The 17295-nt window shown below is 40.9% G+C and overlaps 1 protein-coding gene across 2 annotated transcripts in view; it reads left to right on the top strand.

Moving 5' to 3' along the window:
- LOC137169471 (pleckstrin homology domain-containing family G member 3-like) overlaps nucleotides 1-17295 on the top strand; it is a 40524-nt gene that overhangs the window by 12127 nt on the left and 11102 nt on the right. For both annotated transcript variants that reach the window (XM_067572690.1, XM_067572689.1), the window contains exons 3-14: nucleotides 5896-6377; nucleotides 9134-9234; nucleotides 10422-10491; nucleotides 10751-10797; nucleotides 11581-11731; nucleotides 12498-12629; nucleotides 13341-13523; nucleotides 14006-14098; nucleotides 14229-14315; nucleotides 14950-14983; nucleotides 16518-16604; nucleotides 16692-16724. In XM_067572690.1, the coding sequence (XP_067428791.1) occupies nucleotides 5896-6377; nucleotides 9134-9234; nucleotides 10422-10491; nucleotides 10751-10797; nucleotides 11581-11731; nucleotides 12498-12629; nucleotides 13341-13523; nucleotides 14006-14098; nucleotides 14229-14315; nucleotides 14950-14983; nucleotides 16518-16604; nucleotides 16692-16724 (1500 nt within the window). The remainder of the gene's footprint in view (nucleotides 1-5895; nucleotides 6378-9133; nucleotides 9235-10421; nucleotides 10492-10750; nucleotides 10798-11580; nucleotides 11732-12497; nucleotides 12630-13340; nucleotides 13524-14005; nucleotides 14099-14228; nucleotides 14316-14949; nucleotides 14984-16517; nucleotides 16605-16691; nucleotides 16725-17295) is intronic.

The following is a 17295-nucleotide window of genomic DNA, read 5'->3' as shown; positions in this document are numbered from 1 at the left end:
TTTACACAAACACACAGTAAATATAAATATTAATGAGCAGGAAGTAACTTGCAGCTTATTGTGATCTAACTGCATGTTTATTTATACAGATATTTGTTCTTATTTATGTTTATTTATGTCAACATGCTCAAAAGATTACATCATCTACAGCCTGAGCTGGTTTATAACCAGACACGTCATGTGATCAGCACATGGTCACATGACAACATGAAACTCAGCTGCAGTAGAAACACATCAGATCACATCAGTGTTTTAACCCGTTTGAACTGTTTCCTTACGGCAGCAGATAAATGTGTTGACCTTTGACCTCCTGGTGATGATGATGATGATGATGATGATGATGATGATGATGATGATGATGATGATGACGACCTGCTGCAGCAGGAAGCTGAGCACAGATCAGCAGACTGTTCATAAAGTTTCATTCAAAAACCAGCTGACCGTCCAGGTGCATTATGGGAAACGTAGGATCCAGTGTTTCCTGACTGAGACCCGAAGATAACAGATCTGATCAATTCAATCAATTAATTAACAAGCAGCTGCAGTCAGAAAGAGCAGCAGTGTAACAATAATAATAATAATAATAATAATATTAATAATAATAATAACAATAATAATAATAATAATAATAATAATAAACATCTTTAAATAATAATAATAATAATAATAATAATAAAGCTCTGATAATTAATGTAAAGTCACAGAAATGAAAATAATGTGTTTATATGCTTCAAAGACACATTTCTATAAATAATTAAACGTCCTGTTTAACCAACAATAAAACCTTCAGCAGCTGATAAACAAACAAACAAACAAAGTTCAGTTATTCAGCAAATTAAAGAAACGAGACGGTTTAATGTTTTACATCAAACATTAAACACAATAAAAACTCATTAATATGAAAGAACTCTTCATTTATTTACTGGTTTTACTGGTTTGTGAGTCTGACTGACTGGTATCATTGATCGACACGCTGCTGATTGAACCTGTTTCTATCTGAAGGATGTCTGTGACCTCTGACCTCTGACCTCTGGGGTCAGTCAGCTGCATCAGAAGGATCCGGGTCCTTGTTTGAGGTTATTGATCGACCATCAGCTGTCTGTGGGATCAAACTGGTTTGTTAGAAGGTTTAATGGATTCTTTATGTCTCTGCTGGTTCTGGAGCAGACGGACCAGTTCTCCTACTGGGAGGAACATGAAACCAGTCTGACTGTGTTCAGACCATCAGAGAACAAACGGCTTCGTTCCTTCTGCTGTCAGAAACCACAGCGTGTTTGCTGCTGGTGTTACTGGTGTTACTGGTGTTACTGGTGTTACTGGTGTTATTGGTGTTACTGGTGTTATTGGTGTTACTGGTGTTACTGGTGTTACTGGTGTCTGACATGTTGCTGCCTGCCTCTGAGGGTCTGACTGAACCTGGACCTGGAAAACCAGATAAAATAGACAGGAAGTAGATTAATCTGTAAACTACAAGAATAAAAGTCACAGTTCAGTGTAAGACCTGATCCAGACCTGATCCAGACCTGATCCAGACCTGATCCAGACCTGATCCAGACCTGATGCAGCAGATCAGTGATGTATTTAAACCATCAGTTCTCTGACAGACAGGAAGTGTAAAGATCTGAGAACTGGACTGATGTGGTCCACTTTCTAGTCTTAGTGAGGACTCGTCTGGTCCATGTTACAGTAGTCGAGTCTAGTTTATAAATCCTTTAATCCTTCATATGTTCTGCAGCTGATGTGTCGGCGGGTTTATTTTCTCCTCTGGTCCCTAAACACACCGTTTCCTCCCGCTGTGATGTCATCATCAGAGCTGATAACGTTCCCACACGTTGACATCTGACCTCATGAAGGACTCATTACCCATAATTCCCTCTGCTCTTTTCCTTTTTCCCTCTAATAACTTCCTCCTGGAGTGACTCCTCCTCCTCCTCCTCCTCCTCCTCCGTCTGTTCTCTCCTCCTCTCTGCTGTAAGAACTCCTCCTCTTCTTCTTCTCTCCTCTCTTTAAAGCCTGGCTGCAGTTAAAGCTGTGCAGATGTGTGTAGATGTGTGTAGATGTGTGTAGATGTGTGCAGATGTGTGTAGATGTGTGCAGATGTGTGTAGATGTGTGCAGATGTGTGCAGATGTGTGTGTGTGATCTGTGCAGCGTTCAGGCGTCTTTGAAGTTTTGGGGAAACTAAACTTTTTACTGTCTGGCTGATTTTTTTTACTGCGAGACAAAGTGTTTAAAGCGTGTTGTGAAGGATCGTTTTGGAGCTGATGGGATATCAGAGGAGCGTGTGGCGCATGCTGGCCGGAGGAGGAGGAGGAGGAGGAGGAGGAGGAGGAGGAGATGTGGCCGTGGTCAGGTGTTTTTGTTCAGAGGAGGAGGTGAAGATCTCCTTCAGGAGCGTCGGGAACGAGCGGCGGCTGAGACGAGTCTTCGTCCGCCGCTGGTTTGGTGAGTGGCTGCGGCTGCGGCGTCTGTTGTGATGTCAGAGGGTTTGTGGTGATGTCATCAGGTTGTCTTCTTGTGTCATGTGACTAAAGGATTTTAAACTTTATTGAGTTATGAACTGACGTTCAGACAGTCAGAACCGTTTACCGTCTGTTGTTGTTCAAACGTGTATTTTTTCAAACCGACCGCTGTGGAGGTCAAAGGTCATGTGTTTGTGTTTGAATATAAACGCTGCGCTGTGACTGGCCGGCTGACTCTCATCTTATCATGTTTAAGTGGCTGCAGCCATAAATCCGCTTCCTGCTGGGTCAGTGAACGCCTCGCTGACTCCACACTGGCAGGAAGCCAAGACAGCTAACGGACGAGTGTGTGTGTGTGAGTGTGTGTGTGTGAGTGTGTGTGTGAGTGTGTGTGTGTGTGTGTGTGTGTGTGTGTGTGTGTGTGTGTGTGAGTGTGTGTGTGTGTGTGTGTGTGTGTGTGTGTGTGAGTGTGTGTGTGTGAGTGTGTGTGTGAGTGTGTGTGTGTGTGTGTGTGTGAGTGTGTGTGTGTGAGTGTGTGTGTGAGTGTGTGTGTGTGTGTGTGTGTGTGTGTGAGTGTGTGTGTGTGTGTGTGTGTGTGTGTGTGTGTGTGTGTGTGTGTGTGTGTGTGTCCGGTCTGAAGTTTGAAATTGTTTTGATTCAAACTGCCGACACTTTTGAACACTTCTGTTCACTTTTTATTAGTTTTTACTTTTTTCTAAGTTTGACGTATCAAACAGGAAGCAGCTGCAACTCTTCTTCAGCCGACATTTATTAACCAAACGTCCATCTGGAAATACAAACATGTTGTATTTGAACACGTTTGACTCAGTACATTCACTCAACTAAAGTATTTAGGCTCAGTTTTGAGGTACTTCTACTTTACTTCAGCTGATGCTACTTTATACTTTATATTTCAGCAAAAATCAAAGATTAGAGAAAAAGTCCAAAAACTGAAAACAGATTTGTGTATCAGAACTTTGTTTTTCCTCTTTCCTCTCCCATTAATCATCTCACCACCCCTCAGATTTATCTGCTGACCCTTTGGAGGGGCCCGACCCCTAGGTTGGGAACCACTGGACTAAACTAGCTAACTGTATATAAAGTAGTGTAAACTAGCTCCACCTCCAGCAGCTACAACAGTAACATGCTGCTCTAACACTGATGCTTCACTATTAATAATCTAATGATGTCATATATAATAATATATCAGTCAGAGGGACCAAACCACTACTTTTACTGCAATACTTTAACTACATCAAGCTCATAATACTTATGTACTTTTACTGCAATACTTTAACTACATCAAGCTCATAATACTTATGTACTTTTACTGCAATACTTTAACTACATCAAGCTCATAATACTTATGTACTTTTACTGCAATACTTTAACTACATCAAGCTCATAATACTTATGTACTTTTACTGCAATACTTTAACTACATCAAGCTCATAATACTTATGTACTTTTACTGCAGTAGTGTTTTTCATGCAGGACTTTTAGTTGTAATGGAGTATTTTTACTTTGTTGTGTTGGTATTTTTACTGCAGTAAAGTGTTTTTAGCATCATGCTAACGTTTGTATGAATCTTAAAGTGCAGCTGATTCATTAAAGCAGGTAAAACTTTGACCTGCTGGTGGCGCCAGAGATCATGTCATTAAAGGGTTCACGTTCTGCTTTTAGTGGTTTTCTGTTGTTTATTTATTTAACTCTGATGTCGGATGTTAAACAAGGTCAAAGTTCAGAAACTCGAGGTGAACGTCTGTAGAAACGTTGCCTGCAAGTCAAAACTCAGGGCTTCAACCTGCTCCGATGCTTCATATGTGGCGTTTTTTTCTACCTTGCTGACATCAGATCGTCGCATATGCTCGTAAACAGCCGTTAATTCTGTAGCCTTGGTTGCTAAGGTGGTTGCTAAGGCGGTTGCTAAGGTGGTTGCTAAGGTGTTTCCATGTGTTGTTCAGCTCCAACATGTACGGATGGATTTGAGAAGTTGACATTTGGAGTAAAGAAGGAGAAAAAGAAGTGAAATCCTGCTACTATAGTTTGTTTACGTAGCCTCCGGAGCCGGAGGAAGCTTCCTGAAGCTGACCAATCAGAACAGAGTGGGCTCATCAGGAGGCGGGGCCTTAAAGAGACAGGAGCTAAAACGGCCTGTTTCAGACAGAGGCTGAACTGAGGGGCTGCATAAAGGACCAGTAGAAGATAAATAAGGAGCTTTTATTCCAGTAGAGCCCCAGAATATAAATATAGAGGCTGGAGATGTGCAGAATATGAGTCCTGTAACGTTCGTCCTCTTGAGTGTCTGAAGCAGAGAACATGACGACGCTGCTAGTTTTGCTAAAATCATTTCCTGACAGAGAAAAATAATTTTTTTTGGTCTTAGTTGTGAATATGTTTGTTGCTCCACTGTAAATGTTTATTAATAATATTGTTATTAATATTTATGTTGTTGTCTCTCTGTCTCAGGTGGACTTTCAGTCTCTCTGCTGTTCAGATATTTAGCTAAACCTGAGGAGCAGTTAGCCGGTACGTTCGCTAACACCGACTGAACCCACACAGCGGCCATGTTGAGCAGCACTGAAGCTTCAGATTAGCTTCAGACTGTGGATTTTGTCCTCCATCACTGTCATTATAAGGTCATTATGAAGGATCTTCTACTGGTCAGTATGAACAGGAGGAATGATTACAGCAAGAAACACACTGACTGATGGTTTAATGACTTTACTTTGATTCCTTTAACATTTAAACACTCTTCATGTCAGATTGTTTCACTCGGTGAATAAATACAGTCAGACGACGCTTTAGTTTTCTCAAAATGGCCGCTGTGTGACTAAAACATGAAATCTCAGAGAACCAATCAGAAATCAGAACTGTGAATGAATCTAATCAATCGGTATTGATTATTTGATGTCTGCTGATTCATCGACGGAGTGAAAACAACCTGAAACTCTCTCAGGTTGTTTGCAGACGTGATGATTCACCGTCCCGACGGGACCAAGAGTTTGACTTATGTCGTCATAGTTTCGGCTCACCGCTGTGACATCACTTCCTGTTTCCTCACCGGTTACAACATCAAGTCGTCTGCTGCAGGAACCTCACGACTTATAAAAACATGACTGTGCAGAAATATGTGAAGTAATAAACGTTGATTGTGAAACAGCCGTCAGGCTGAAGAAGACCAGTGAATGTGCTGAAAGCTGAGCGTCAATCAATATTAATTATATTAAATGTAGCAGCGAGTTGTTGTTGTTGTTGTTGTTGTTGTTTTGAATACTGTTTAACATGAACTTTAATCACATTAATGATGTTTCTCTGCTGCGGTTTGATTCCCGACCTGCTGCTGACGTGTTCGCTCTGACATCATTACGATGACGTCATCACAGCTGATCACACCTGTCATCTGTCAATCACCCCCCCCCCCCTCTCCTCAGAGTCCCCCCGCCTGTCCATCGCCTCCATCAGCAGTAATGAGCGCGCTCCGTCGGCAACACCCTCCGACTCCTCTGACCTGCCGTCGTCGGGGCAACGCCCGGTGAGCCTGATCTCCACGCTGTCCTCGGGGTCGGGATCCTCCCGAGACGACGTCGCTCAGCCGCCGCCGCCGCCCTCGCTGTCCTCCGATCCCGACATCGACCTGGACCTGAGCCCCGCGGAGGGCGAGCAGCCGTGGCCACGCCCGCTACCTGACGGGAAGGGGCGGAGCCTCGACCTCACGAACAACAACAACAACGACAAAGAGACGACGACGACGCCGAGCCGCGCCTCCAGCCGCCGCCAGCAGCAGCAGCAGGCGTCGCCATTCGTCGCCAGGAGCATGGCGCCCAACCCTCAGCTGACCTACCTGGACCGCGTCGTCATGGAGATCATCGAGACGGAGAGGATGTACGTCAGAGACCTGCGAATGATCGTAGAGGTGAGACGAACATCCGCATCAATTAATAAATGTTAAAAACGTCTTCGTCCCAGTTTCAAGATGTTTTTCTGTCGATCAGCTAATCAGCTGTCATGTGACCTCAGCAGACTCAGACCAGTTTCTACATCAGAGTCGACCTTCCTACAGTGTTTAAACTACATCTCCCATCAGGCTTCGGTTCAGTCTGCTCTTTAATCCACATCAGAGACTGAATATGTTTAATACTTTAATGTCTGCAGAGTTTCTGGCTGCGATGCCTCCCGATCAAAAACACGCTGAAGGAAACATGAACGACAAAAAACAAACAAAACAGTCTCTGATCCAGAACTGCAACGTGTTTCATTAGTTGATTAATCAGTTTCAGCTCAAACATGACAGTAAATTTAACATCTTTGTGTTTTTGACTGTAAAAACTAGAAATCTGAAGACGTTTCACATTTTATTGACCAATTATTATTAAAGTATTGATTATAAAATAATTGGTAGATTAACTGCTGATGAAGTTAAACTGCAGCCGTACAGATGAGTCCCGTCAGGAAAAAGTAATGAAACATAAAAGCAGCAGAAACATGAAACATATAAAACAAACGTGTCAACAAATCAAATCATAAAACATTAAAACATTAAAATATGTTTCTAGAGTTTAAAGTTCTGACTGAAGTGAAGAAATGTTTTGTTAAACAGAATTAAAGATGCTGTAATGACAGAAACATGAAGGCTTTGATGAAATGTGGTTATTGTGTCCAGACTTCAGGCTCAGTGACTCCGACTGACGTCTCGTTCAGACTATAATTAACTGGTTAAGACGTTCTGCAGGATTAACGGCTTATGTAACAGTGAGGATCACAGATAACCTGAACCTGCAGGCTGCCGTCCAAACTGTCCTCCAGACAGAAAACAGCCGGAAAACAGCCAGAAAACAATTAGAAAACAGCCAGAAAACAACCAGAAAACAGCCGGAAAACAGCCAGAGAACAGCCGGAGAACAGCCGGAGAACAGCCGGAAAACAACCGGAAAACAGCCAGAGAACAGCCAGAGAACAGCCAGAGAACAGCCAGAAAACAGCCAGAAAACAGCCAGAAACAACCAGAGAACAGCCAGAAAACAGCCAGAGAACAACCAGAAAACAGCCAGAGAACAGCCGGAAAACAGCCGGAAAACAGCCAGAAAACAGCCAGAGAACAGCCAGAAAACAGCCAGAAAACAGCCAGAAACAACCAGAGAACAGCCAGAAAACAGCCAGAGAACAGCCAGAGAACAGCCAGAGAACAGCCAGAGAACAGCCGGAAAACAACCAGAAAGCAACCGGAAAACAGCCGGAAAACAGCCAGAGAACAGCCAGAAAACAACCAGAAAACAACCAGAAAACAGCCAGAAAACAGCCAGAAAACAACCGGAAAACAGCCAGAGAACAGCCAGAAAACAACCAGAAAACAACCAGAAAACAGCCAGAGAACAGCCAGAAAACAACCAGAAAACAACCAGAGAACAGCCGGAAAACAACCGGAAAACAGCCAGAGAACAGCCAGAGAACAGCCAGAGAACAGCCAGAAACAACCAGAGAACAGCCAGAAAACAGCCAGAGAACAACCAGAAAACAGCCAGAGAACAGCCAGAGAACAGCCAGAGAACAGCCGGAAAACAGCCGGAGAACAGCCGGAAAACAACCGGAAAGCAACCGGAAAACAGCCGGAAAACAACCGGAAAACAGCCAGAGAACAGCCGGAAAACAACCGGAAAGCAACCGGAAAACAGCCAGAAAACAGCCAGAGAACAGCCAGAAAACAGCCAGAGAGCAGCCAGAGAACAGCCAGAGAACAGCCGGAAAACAACCGGAAAGCAACCAGAAAACAACCAGAAAACAGCCAGAGAGCAGCCGGAAAACAACCGGAAAACAACCGGAAAACAGCCGGAAAACAGCCAGAAAACAGCCAGAAAACAACCAGAGAGCAGCCAGAGAACAGCCGGAAAACAACCGGAAAGCAACCGGAAAACAGCCAGAAAACAGCCGGAGAACAGCGGGAAAACAGCCAGAAAACAGCCAGAGAACAGCCAGAAAACAGCCAGAGAACAGCCAGAGAGCAGCCGGAAAACAACCGGAAAACAACCGGAAAGCAACCGGAAAACAGCCAGAGAACAGCCGGAGAACAGAAAATGTTTAAAGGTCAAAACATACAAACAGATTTAGGTTTTCTTACGATTAATAGTTGATGCATCATGACAGTTAAGGAACATTTATTTAAATATACATAAAAGTTAAACATAGAAAAAATTAAAAAGAAAATTATTTCTTAATAATGAATAATGTTGAAATATGAATTTCCACTGATGTTAAAAATAATAAACTTACATTTCATATAGAAATGAACATAAAATATAAATAAAGCTGAATTACATTTATTTTTAGGTTTAATTAAAACATTAATCAGATTAATTACACATTTTTAAAACTTTAAATGTTCAAGTTTAAGATCAGCAGAAACAAACTGAAGTATTGATCCAGTGATCAGATTACTGATGACATCGTCAGTCTGCCTCCTGCTGGACGAGCCGAGACATGACAGGCAGCAGAATCCCTCTAATGTTTCTACTGTTTCTACTGATTCTACTGATTCTACTGATTCTACTGTTTCTAATGTTTCTAATGTTTCTACTGTTTCTACTGATTCTACTGATTCTACTGATTCTATGATACATTTATTTTAATTTTATACTCAGTCTGTTGGTAGTGATTGTCACTAATTGATCCCCTCAGGACTACCTGGCTCACATCATCGATCAGTCAGACTTATCGATCCGTCCGGAGCAGGTCTGCGCTCTGTTCGGAAACATCGAGGACATCTACGAGTTCAACAGGTGAGAAAAACAAACGTCCCTCAGCTCGTTGTCCAGTTCAGATCTTTTCTCCGTCTGTTTGACCAAACGTCTCATGATGATGATTTGTTGTAAAGTTTTCTCAGGTTTCGCTCGCGGCGCTTCAGGTCGGAGGGTGAGTTTGTTTCGCTGCTCGGGGCCTCCCGGCTGCTCGGCATGCTGTGTGGTTTGATGTGTTCAGAGTTCACACAAACACAGAAACGTCCTGAAATCCTGCAGGACTTTAAATGTCACATCAGAGTGTGCAGTGATGCAGTGTGACGTTCAAGTCCTCTGAATTTCTCTGGGAATTTGGAGTGTTTAACAGTTTGGATGTTTTACAGGCTGACTTCAGTGTTTTAACTCTGTTTGATTTGACTTCTCGTAGGACGACAATAAATCAATCAAGTAAATTGATTATTTCACCTACTTGTGGAACATGACAAAATAGAAGAGGAGAACATTTTAATTTACTTATAATTTCACTTATAATATTACATTCTCATTTTTAATACTGACTCCACAGTCTGAGAGTCAAAAAATCAACATTTATTTATTTATTTATTTAAACTGCGGCGCCGCCTGCTGGACAGGTGACGTCACTACAGTCACCGAGATGATCAACAGGTTGTTTCCCTGCAGACATGTTGGTGTAAATAATCAAAGCTTCAGTTTCGGGGTCCTGCAGACTCGTTGTCGTGGTTTACGGGGACACGAGAATAAAAACAGTCCGTTAACGTCATCAGAGACGAAATCACGTCGTCCTTCGAAACTACAGAAGATTTAATTTGGTTTAATAAAGTTATCATTTATAACATGAGCATCAGGAGACCAACACATGGTTTTATATGAACGATCTGTCAACCAGAGCTTTCCATCGTATCACATGATCTTCTTCAACAGATGTTCAAATTTACATTTCACATTTTTTTATCATTTAATTCTTCTTCTATTTTTTTTCATCAATTTTAAAAAAATCTGTTTTCAAGCTTCATATTTTAACTCCATCTCCTAAAAAAGATCATGTGATCTGACTGAAAGCTCCTGATTGGCCCTTGAGGTGAGATTGTTTTTAATCGTTTCATTTTTACGTAAATATTTCAAACAGTGGAGATGAAGTGCAAACATGTTGTTGTTGTTGTTGTTGTTGCTGCCGTCGTCGTCATGGTGACGGTGTTTCCTGTTCACAGCGAGCTGCTTCAGGCTCTGGATCTGTGTGACAACGACCCCGTCGCCGTCGCCAGGTGCTTCGTCATGAAGGTGAGAAACTTCATTAATAATATTTTGTTATTATTAAAAGTTTATTTCCTCCAAATAATCGTTTATCTTTGTGACCTCTGACCTTTAGTTAATATAAGTGTAATAACTTCTGTGGAGCTGAAAGACTGAAGGATTCGTTTTCTAGACATGAAACATGTTTTTGTGATCAGAATATAAAATATTAAATATTCTCCCATTAAACCACAAACAGATTCATGTCAGAAATATGATGATGATGATTTTCTTCGTCTCGTTTCAGAGCGAATACTTTGACATCTACACGCAGTACTGCACCAACTACCCCAAGTGAGTTACAGCCACACTTCCTGTTGTTTCTTACAGCTGTTTGTACCTGTTCACACCTGTTTAACTAGTTCTTCTTCCTGTTCACACCTGTTTAACTAGTTCTTCTTCCTGTTCACACCTGTTTTAACTAGTTCTTCTTCCTGTTCACACCTGTTTTAACTAGTTCTTCTTCCTGTTCACACCTGTTTTAACTAGTTCTTCTTCCTGTTCACACCTGTTTTAACTAGTTCTTCTTCCTGTTCACACCTGTTTAACTAGTTCTTCTTCCTGTTCACACCTGTTTTAACTAGTTCTTCTTCCTGTTCACACCCGTTTAACTAGTTCTTCTGCCTGTTCACACCTGTTTTAACTAGTTCTTCCTGTTCACACCTGTTTAGCTAGTTCTTCCTGTTCACACCCGTTTAACTAGTTCTTCTTCCTGTTCACACCCGTTTAACTAGTTCTTCTTCCTGTTCTCACCTGTTTTACTAGTTCTTCTTCCTGTCTTCATCTGTTTAACTAGTTCTTCTTCCTGTTCTCACCTGTTTAACTAGTTCTTCTTCCTGTTCTCACCTGTTTTAACTAGTTCTTCTTCCTGTTCACACCTGTTTTAACTAGTTCTTCTTCCTGTTCTCACCTGTTTTAACTAGTTCTTCTTCCTGTTCACACCTGTTTAACTAGTTCTTCTTCCTGTTCACACCTGTTTTAACTAGTTCTTCTTCCTGTTCTCACCTGTTTTAACTAGTTCTTCTTCCTGTTCACACCCGTTTAACTAGTTCTTCTTCCTGTTCACACCTGTTTCAGTTCGGTTGCGGCTCTGACGGAGTGCATGAGGAATAAATCTCTGGCTAAGTTTTTCCGGGAGCGTCAGGCGTCGTTGAAGCGTTCGCTGCCTCTGGGTTCGTACCTGCTCAAACCTGTTCAGAGGATCCTCAAATACCACCTGCTGCTCCAGGTAGGACACCAGCACACCTGATGCCGTGAATGCGTCGGTCAGTGGTCAGAGATGAAGTCAGAGAGCGTTCAGCTCTGTTTAGACAGTCTGGTTTCTGATTGGTCCATAGTGACATCTGCAGGTATGTTTACATGCTGTTTAATGTTCACAGCTGAGCAGCTAATTAGCTACGTAGCCGCTAATTGACGTTAGCGCTGAATGTTTGGTGGCTCGTTCAACAAGCTGCAGAATGAGACGTGTGTTTAATTAGATAAGAAGGAGACTTTAGCAGGAAGCTAACGTGGGTTGTTGTTCCTGCAGGATGCTGTCAGATGACAGAACAACATGTTATCACTTCATGCAGATTTGATTTGCTGTTTTTAAAAAGGACTCCAACGATATTTAATCAGATTAATGTATTAATTAATGTCTTATTCCTAGTTTAGCTTATTTTTATTTTCAACATTATTAAACTCTGTTCTGTTTAAATGTGTCTCATTATAATGTCTTATACGTCTTCTCTTCATGCCTTTTGATTTATGTAAAGATCTTGTAAAGCCTTGTAGGTGAAAGATGTTATACACAAATATAAATATATCTTTTTCCACAAAGGAGAACGCAGGACGGATGATCTACAGAACAAATGTGTTGCTGTTGGACAAAAACATGACATTTCATCTCAGTTAAAAGAAAAACGTCTCCTGTTATTAGTCTGACTGTACTCACTGATGATGATGATGATGATGATGATGATGATGATGATGATGATGATGATGATGATGTTTAGGAGATAGCGAAACACTTTGACCCGGAGGAGGAGGGCTACGAGGTGGTGGAGGAAGCCATCTACACCATGACAGGAGTAGCCTGGTACATCAACGACATGAAGAGGAAACATGAACACGCTGTTCGACTGCAGGTCAGATATATATATATATATATATATATATATATATTTATATACTTCGATAGATATATCTATATTTGATCGGTTGTTGATGGATCAATATGCTTTGATCTGAAGCTTCAATATAAACATGATGTTTCTTATTGTGAGTTTAAAGCCTGTTTAAACGTCTGTGACTGAAATGCTTTTTATTTTTATAGTTGTTGTTCAGTTGTAATCTGTTTTTATCCTGCAAATATATTTTAATCTATACAGAAACCTATTAAAACTCCTCAGTAAACAATATTACTGTACATGATGTCAGGTTTGATTTCTGTCAAACTAACAAGGTACAACATGTAAATATCTGACCTGTGGGGCTCCGCAGGGCTCCGTCCTGGGTCCTCTGTTGTTCATTCTGTCTCTGCTCCTCTTGGGTTGTAACATCAGTTGTAGATTTACAGATCATTTGTTATTTTATACTTACATGAAAGAGAGAGAAAATTGAGCCTGTCAGACCAAACAGAGGGCATTACAAACCTGTGACATCTTTAAAACACCCTCAATAGATCTTCAGACGGTTAACGATGAGTTTTTGCGGTCCAGTGACGACGTCTTAACACAGCAGATTAACAAGAAGAAGTTCTGCACTGAATTGTTTTGAATAAAATAAAAGTTTATAAAATAAAAACTAGATGAAACTGTTTGTGTCTCTGAATGTTTTGTGTTTTTTCTTTTCTTCAGGAGGTTCAGTCTCTGCTGCTGAACTGGAAAGGTCCGGACCTCACCACGTACGGAGAGCTGGTTCTGGAGGGAACCTTCAAGGTTCATCGAGCCAAAAACGAGAGAACGCTCTTCCTGTTTGACCGCATGCTGCTCATCACCAAACGCCGCGGAGAACATTACGTCTACAAGACACACATCTCTGTGAGGAACAAACAAACAAACAAACAAACAAACAAATAAACAAACAGTGTTACTGACGACTTCAACATATTTGGCAACAATTTTGATAATTAGTTCTTTCATTTAAGTCTTTTTAAAGCAAAAATACTGAAAATTCAGCGAAAATTCAGCCTCTAAAATGTTAATGTTTGCTTGTTTCTGTCATTATCAACTGAATATTTGGATTATTGGATGAAACAAAACATTTAAATACGTCACTCTGGGCTCAAACAATTAATCAGTTAATCAAGAAAATGATTTTCAGATTAAATAATAATGAAAATAATCGTTAGTTTCAGTCTTATTAAGTGTAAATGTAAAGTTACTGGACAGTTTGATGATCTCACAGCTCTGAAGTTCATGTGGATGAATTTAACTGCAGCAGTTTATTAAAAGCTTCCTGACTGATAAACAACAATAACAACAATAACAACAATAACAACAATAACTCTCTGTGTTTTCAGTGTTCCACCTTGATGCTGATCGAAAGCGCCAAAGACTCTCTGAGCTTCAGCGTCACTCATTACAAACACCCCAAACAGCCTCACACGGTCCAGGTGAGACCTGCAGACCTGTTCAGACCTGAAACATGTTCCTGTTGTCTGTCTGTACCAACACTGTCACACGCTGCATACGTGTGTATATAATTGAGGAATTAAAGTGTTGACGAAGCTGTTTGTGTTTCAGGCGAAGACGGTGGAGGAGAAGAAGCTGTGGGCTCATCACATCAAACGCATCATTCTGGAAAACCACCACGCCATCATCCCACAGAAGGTCAGGACCAGTAACACCAGTAACACCATCATAAACACCTTAAAACCAGTGTAAACACCAGTAACATCTTCATAAACACCAGTAACACCAGTATGAACACCAGTAACACCAGTAACACCATCATAAACACCTTTAACACCAGTGTAAACACCAGTAACACTTTAATAAACACCAGTAACACCAGTATGAACACCAGTAACACCAGTAACACCATCATAAACACCTTTAACACCAGTGTAAACACCAGTAACACTTTAATAAACACCAGTAACACCAGTATGAACACCAGTAACACCAGTAACACCATCATAAACACCTTTAACACCAGTGTAAACACCAGTAACACTTTAATAAACACCAGTAACACCAGTATGAACACCAGTAACACCAGTAACACCATCATAAACACCTTTAACACCAGTGTAAACACCAGTAACACTTTAATAAACACCAGTAACACCAGTATGAACACCAGTAACATCTTCATAAACAGCAGTAACACCAGTATTCACACCAGTATGAGCACCAGTAACACCAGTATGAACACCAGTAACACCAGTATGAACACCAGTATGAACACCAGTAACACCAGTATATGAAGTGTATAACTGTTGTGTGTGTGGTGGTGTTTCAGGCGAAGGAGGCCATCTTGGAAATGGATTCTATGTGTGAGTAAATGTTTCATGTTTTTATTAATGTTTTGGTTAAAAATTCAGTTAAAACTTTCAGAGAAAAAAGATTTAAAATGACAAGAAAATGTCAGCAGATCTGAACCAGTAAGACCAGTAACACCAGTAACACCAGTAACACCAGTAACACCAGTAACACCAGTATAAACCAGTGTGGTGACCAGTGAACACGTTTCTCTGAAGTGTTTGATGGATGCAGATGTTTGTTTACGTTGATAATCAGCTGATCTGGTTGTGTGATTGTTTGTTTGTTTGTTTTTTGTGTTTACACACAGATCTGTAACATGTCAATCAATCATTTATAAACATAATATTGATTAATTAATTTGTCTGATTGATTTTATCATTTTAATTTATACATTTAACATTTTATTTAGCTGTTAATCTTTTTATTTTATCTTTAGTTGTTTCACGTAGTCGGTTCAGATTTGAGCTAAAAACTGATTATTGATCACCGCTGATGATGGTTTACAGTCACATGATTGATTATTGATCACCGCTGATGATGGTTTACAGTCATGTGATTGATTATTGATCACCGCTGATGATGGTTTACAGTCATGTGATTGATTATTGATCACCACTGATGATGGTTTACAGTCACGTGATTGATTATTGATCACCGCTGATGATGGTTAACAGTCATGTGATTGATTATTGATCACCACTGATGATGGTTTACAGTCATGTGATTGATTATTGATCACCACTGATGATGGTTTACAGTCATGTGATTGATTATTGATCACCGCTGATGATGGTTTACAGTCATGTGATTGATTATTGATCACCACTGATGATGGTTTACAGTCATGTGATTGATTATTGATCACCACTGATGATGGTTTACAGTCATGTGATTGATTATTGATCACCACTGATGATGGTTTACAGTCACGTGATTGATTATTGATCACCGCTGATGATGGTTAACAGTCATGTGATTGATTATTGATCACCACTGATGATGGTTTACAGTCATGTGATTGATTATTGATCACCACTGATGATGGTTTACAGTCATGTGATTGATTATTGATCACCGCTGATGATGGTTTACAGTCATGTGATTGATTATTGATCACCACTGATGATGGTTTACAGTCATGTGATTGATTATTGATCACCGCTGATGATGGATTACAGTCATGTGATTGATTATTGATATGGAGGCTATAAAGAGCCTCGCAGCTGTTCTGCTGAAACACAGTCGGTGTAACTTCTTCGTCTTCTTTCCTGTTTGCTTCGCTGACGGCTGTTCAGACTGATGGACGAACAGCTGATTGATCCATTTATGACTCATTGTGCTCGTTGACTGAGATTTATGAAACACGACCACGTTTACTCACGGCGTCATAAATCAGATGGAAATAACGCGTCTGCATATTTCTGTCACACAGTTTTAGTTTGAATCTACAGAGTTTTATGCTTCTGGCCTCAGATCAGGACTCTGTAACTTGTGACCTGCAGACAGCAGGGTCTCACTGATCTGTGATGCTGGTGTCTCCTTCAGATCCTCCGCGGTATCGTTACAGCCCCGAGCGGCCGAACAAAGCTCCGCCCTGTCCGTCTGACGGTCGCCAGGGACGACGGCAGTCCGGTAAACACACTGAACAACCTGCTTTTCTCTCATCAATATACTCCATCGTTTTTTTTTATATTCATCTGTGTTTTCTTTCCTTTTCAGAGCCGACCAGACAGATACTGAAGAGCACGAAAGGTAGAAACATTTCCAAGTTATTGATCGCTGAAGCAGCTTCCTGTCCGTCAATGTTTTAAAACAAATCATAGTTTCATTAGTTTCACGCAGAGAGGCAAACCGTCAGCCAGTGTCATTCTATTCTTATCATGTTTTCATCATCATCACATCGTCATCATCTGCTGCCTTTTGGTGCATTCAGGAGAAGTCCGACATCTGAGATTCAGAAACATTTTCTTCAGTTTGAAACGTCCCAAACAAACATCTTAATTCTGTAAGAAACAGAGTTCAGGATCCTGATCAAATGTGTTGAAATGACATATAAAGTTATATATATGTAACTTTTATATATATGAAGTTAAAACCCTCACATGCTGTTCATATTCTGACCCGTCACAGTAACCCTAAACCTGACGTCGCCAGACAAATTCACAAATGCAAATTAATCTGGAACCTCTCAGTTCATTTCCAAGAGGCGTTTTCATCAGTGATTGGATAGACCTACAACCAATCAGAGCAATGAAACACATGACGCTGAGCCCGAACAGCACGGCCAGCAAAAGCTTTAAGTGCAGCTGTTTGTTCTTCTGGT

This window comes from Thunnus thynnus, chromosome 18 (assembly GCF_963924715.1).
Source record: "Thunnus thynnus chromosome 18, fThuThy2.1, whole genome shotgun sequence".
NCBI classification, from domain to species: Eukaryota; Metazoa; Chordata; class Actinopteri; order Scombriformes; family Scombridae; genus Thunnus; species Thunnus thynnus.
This window is presented reverse-complemented; position numbering and strand designations above follow the sequence as displayed.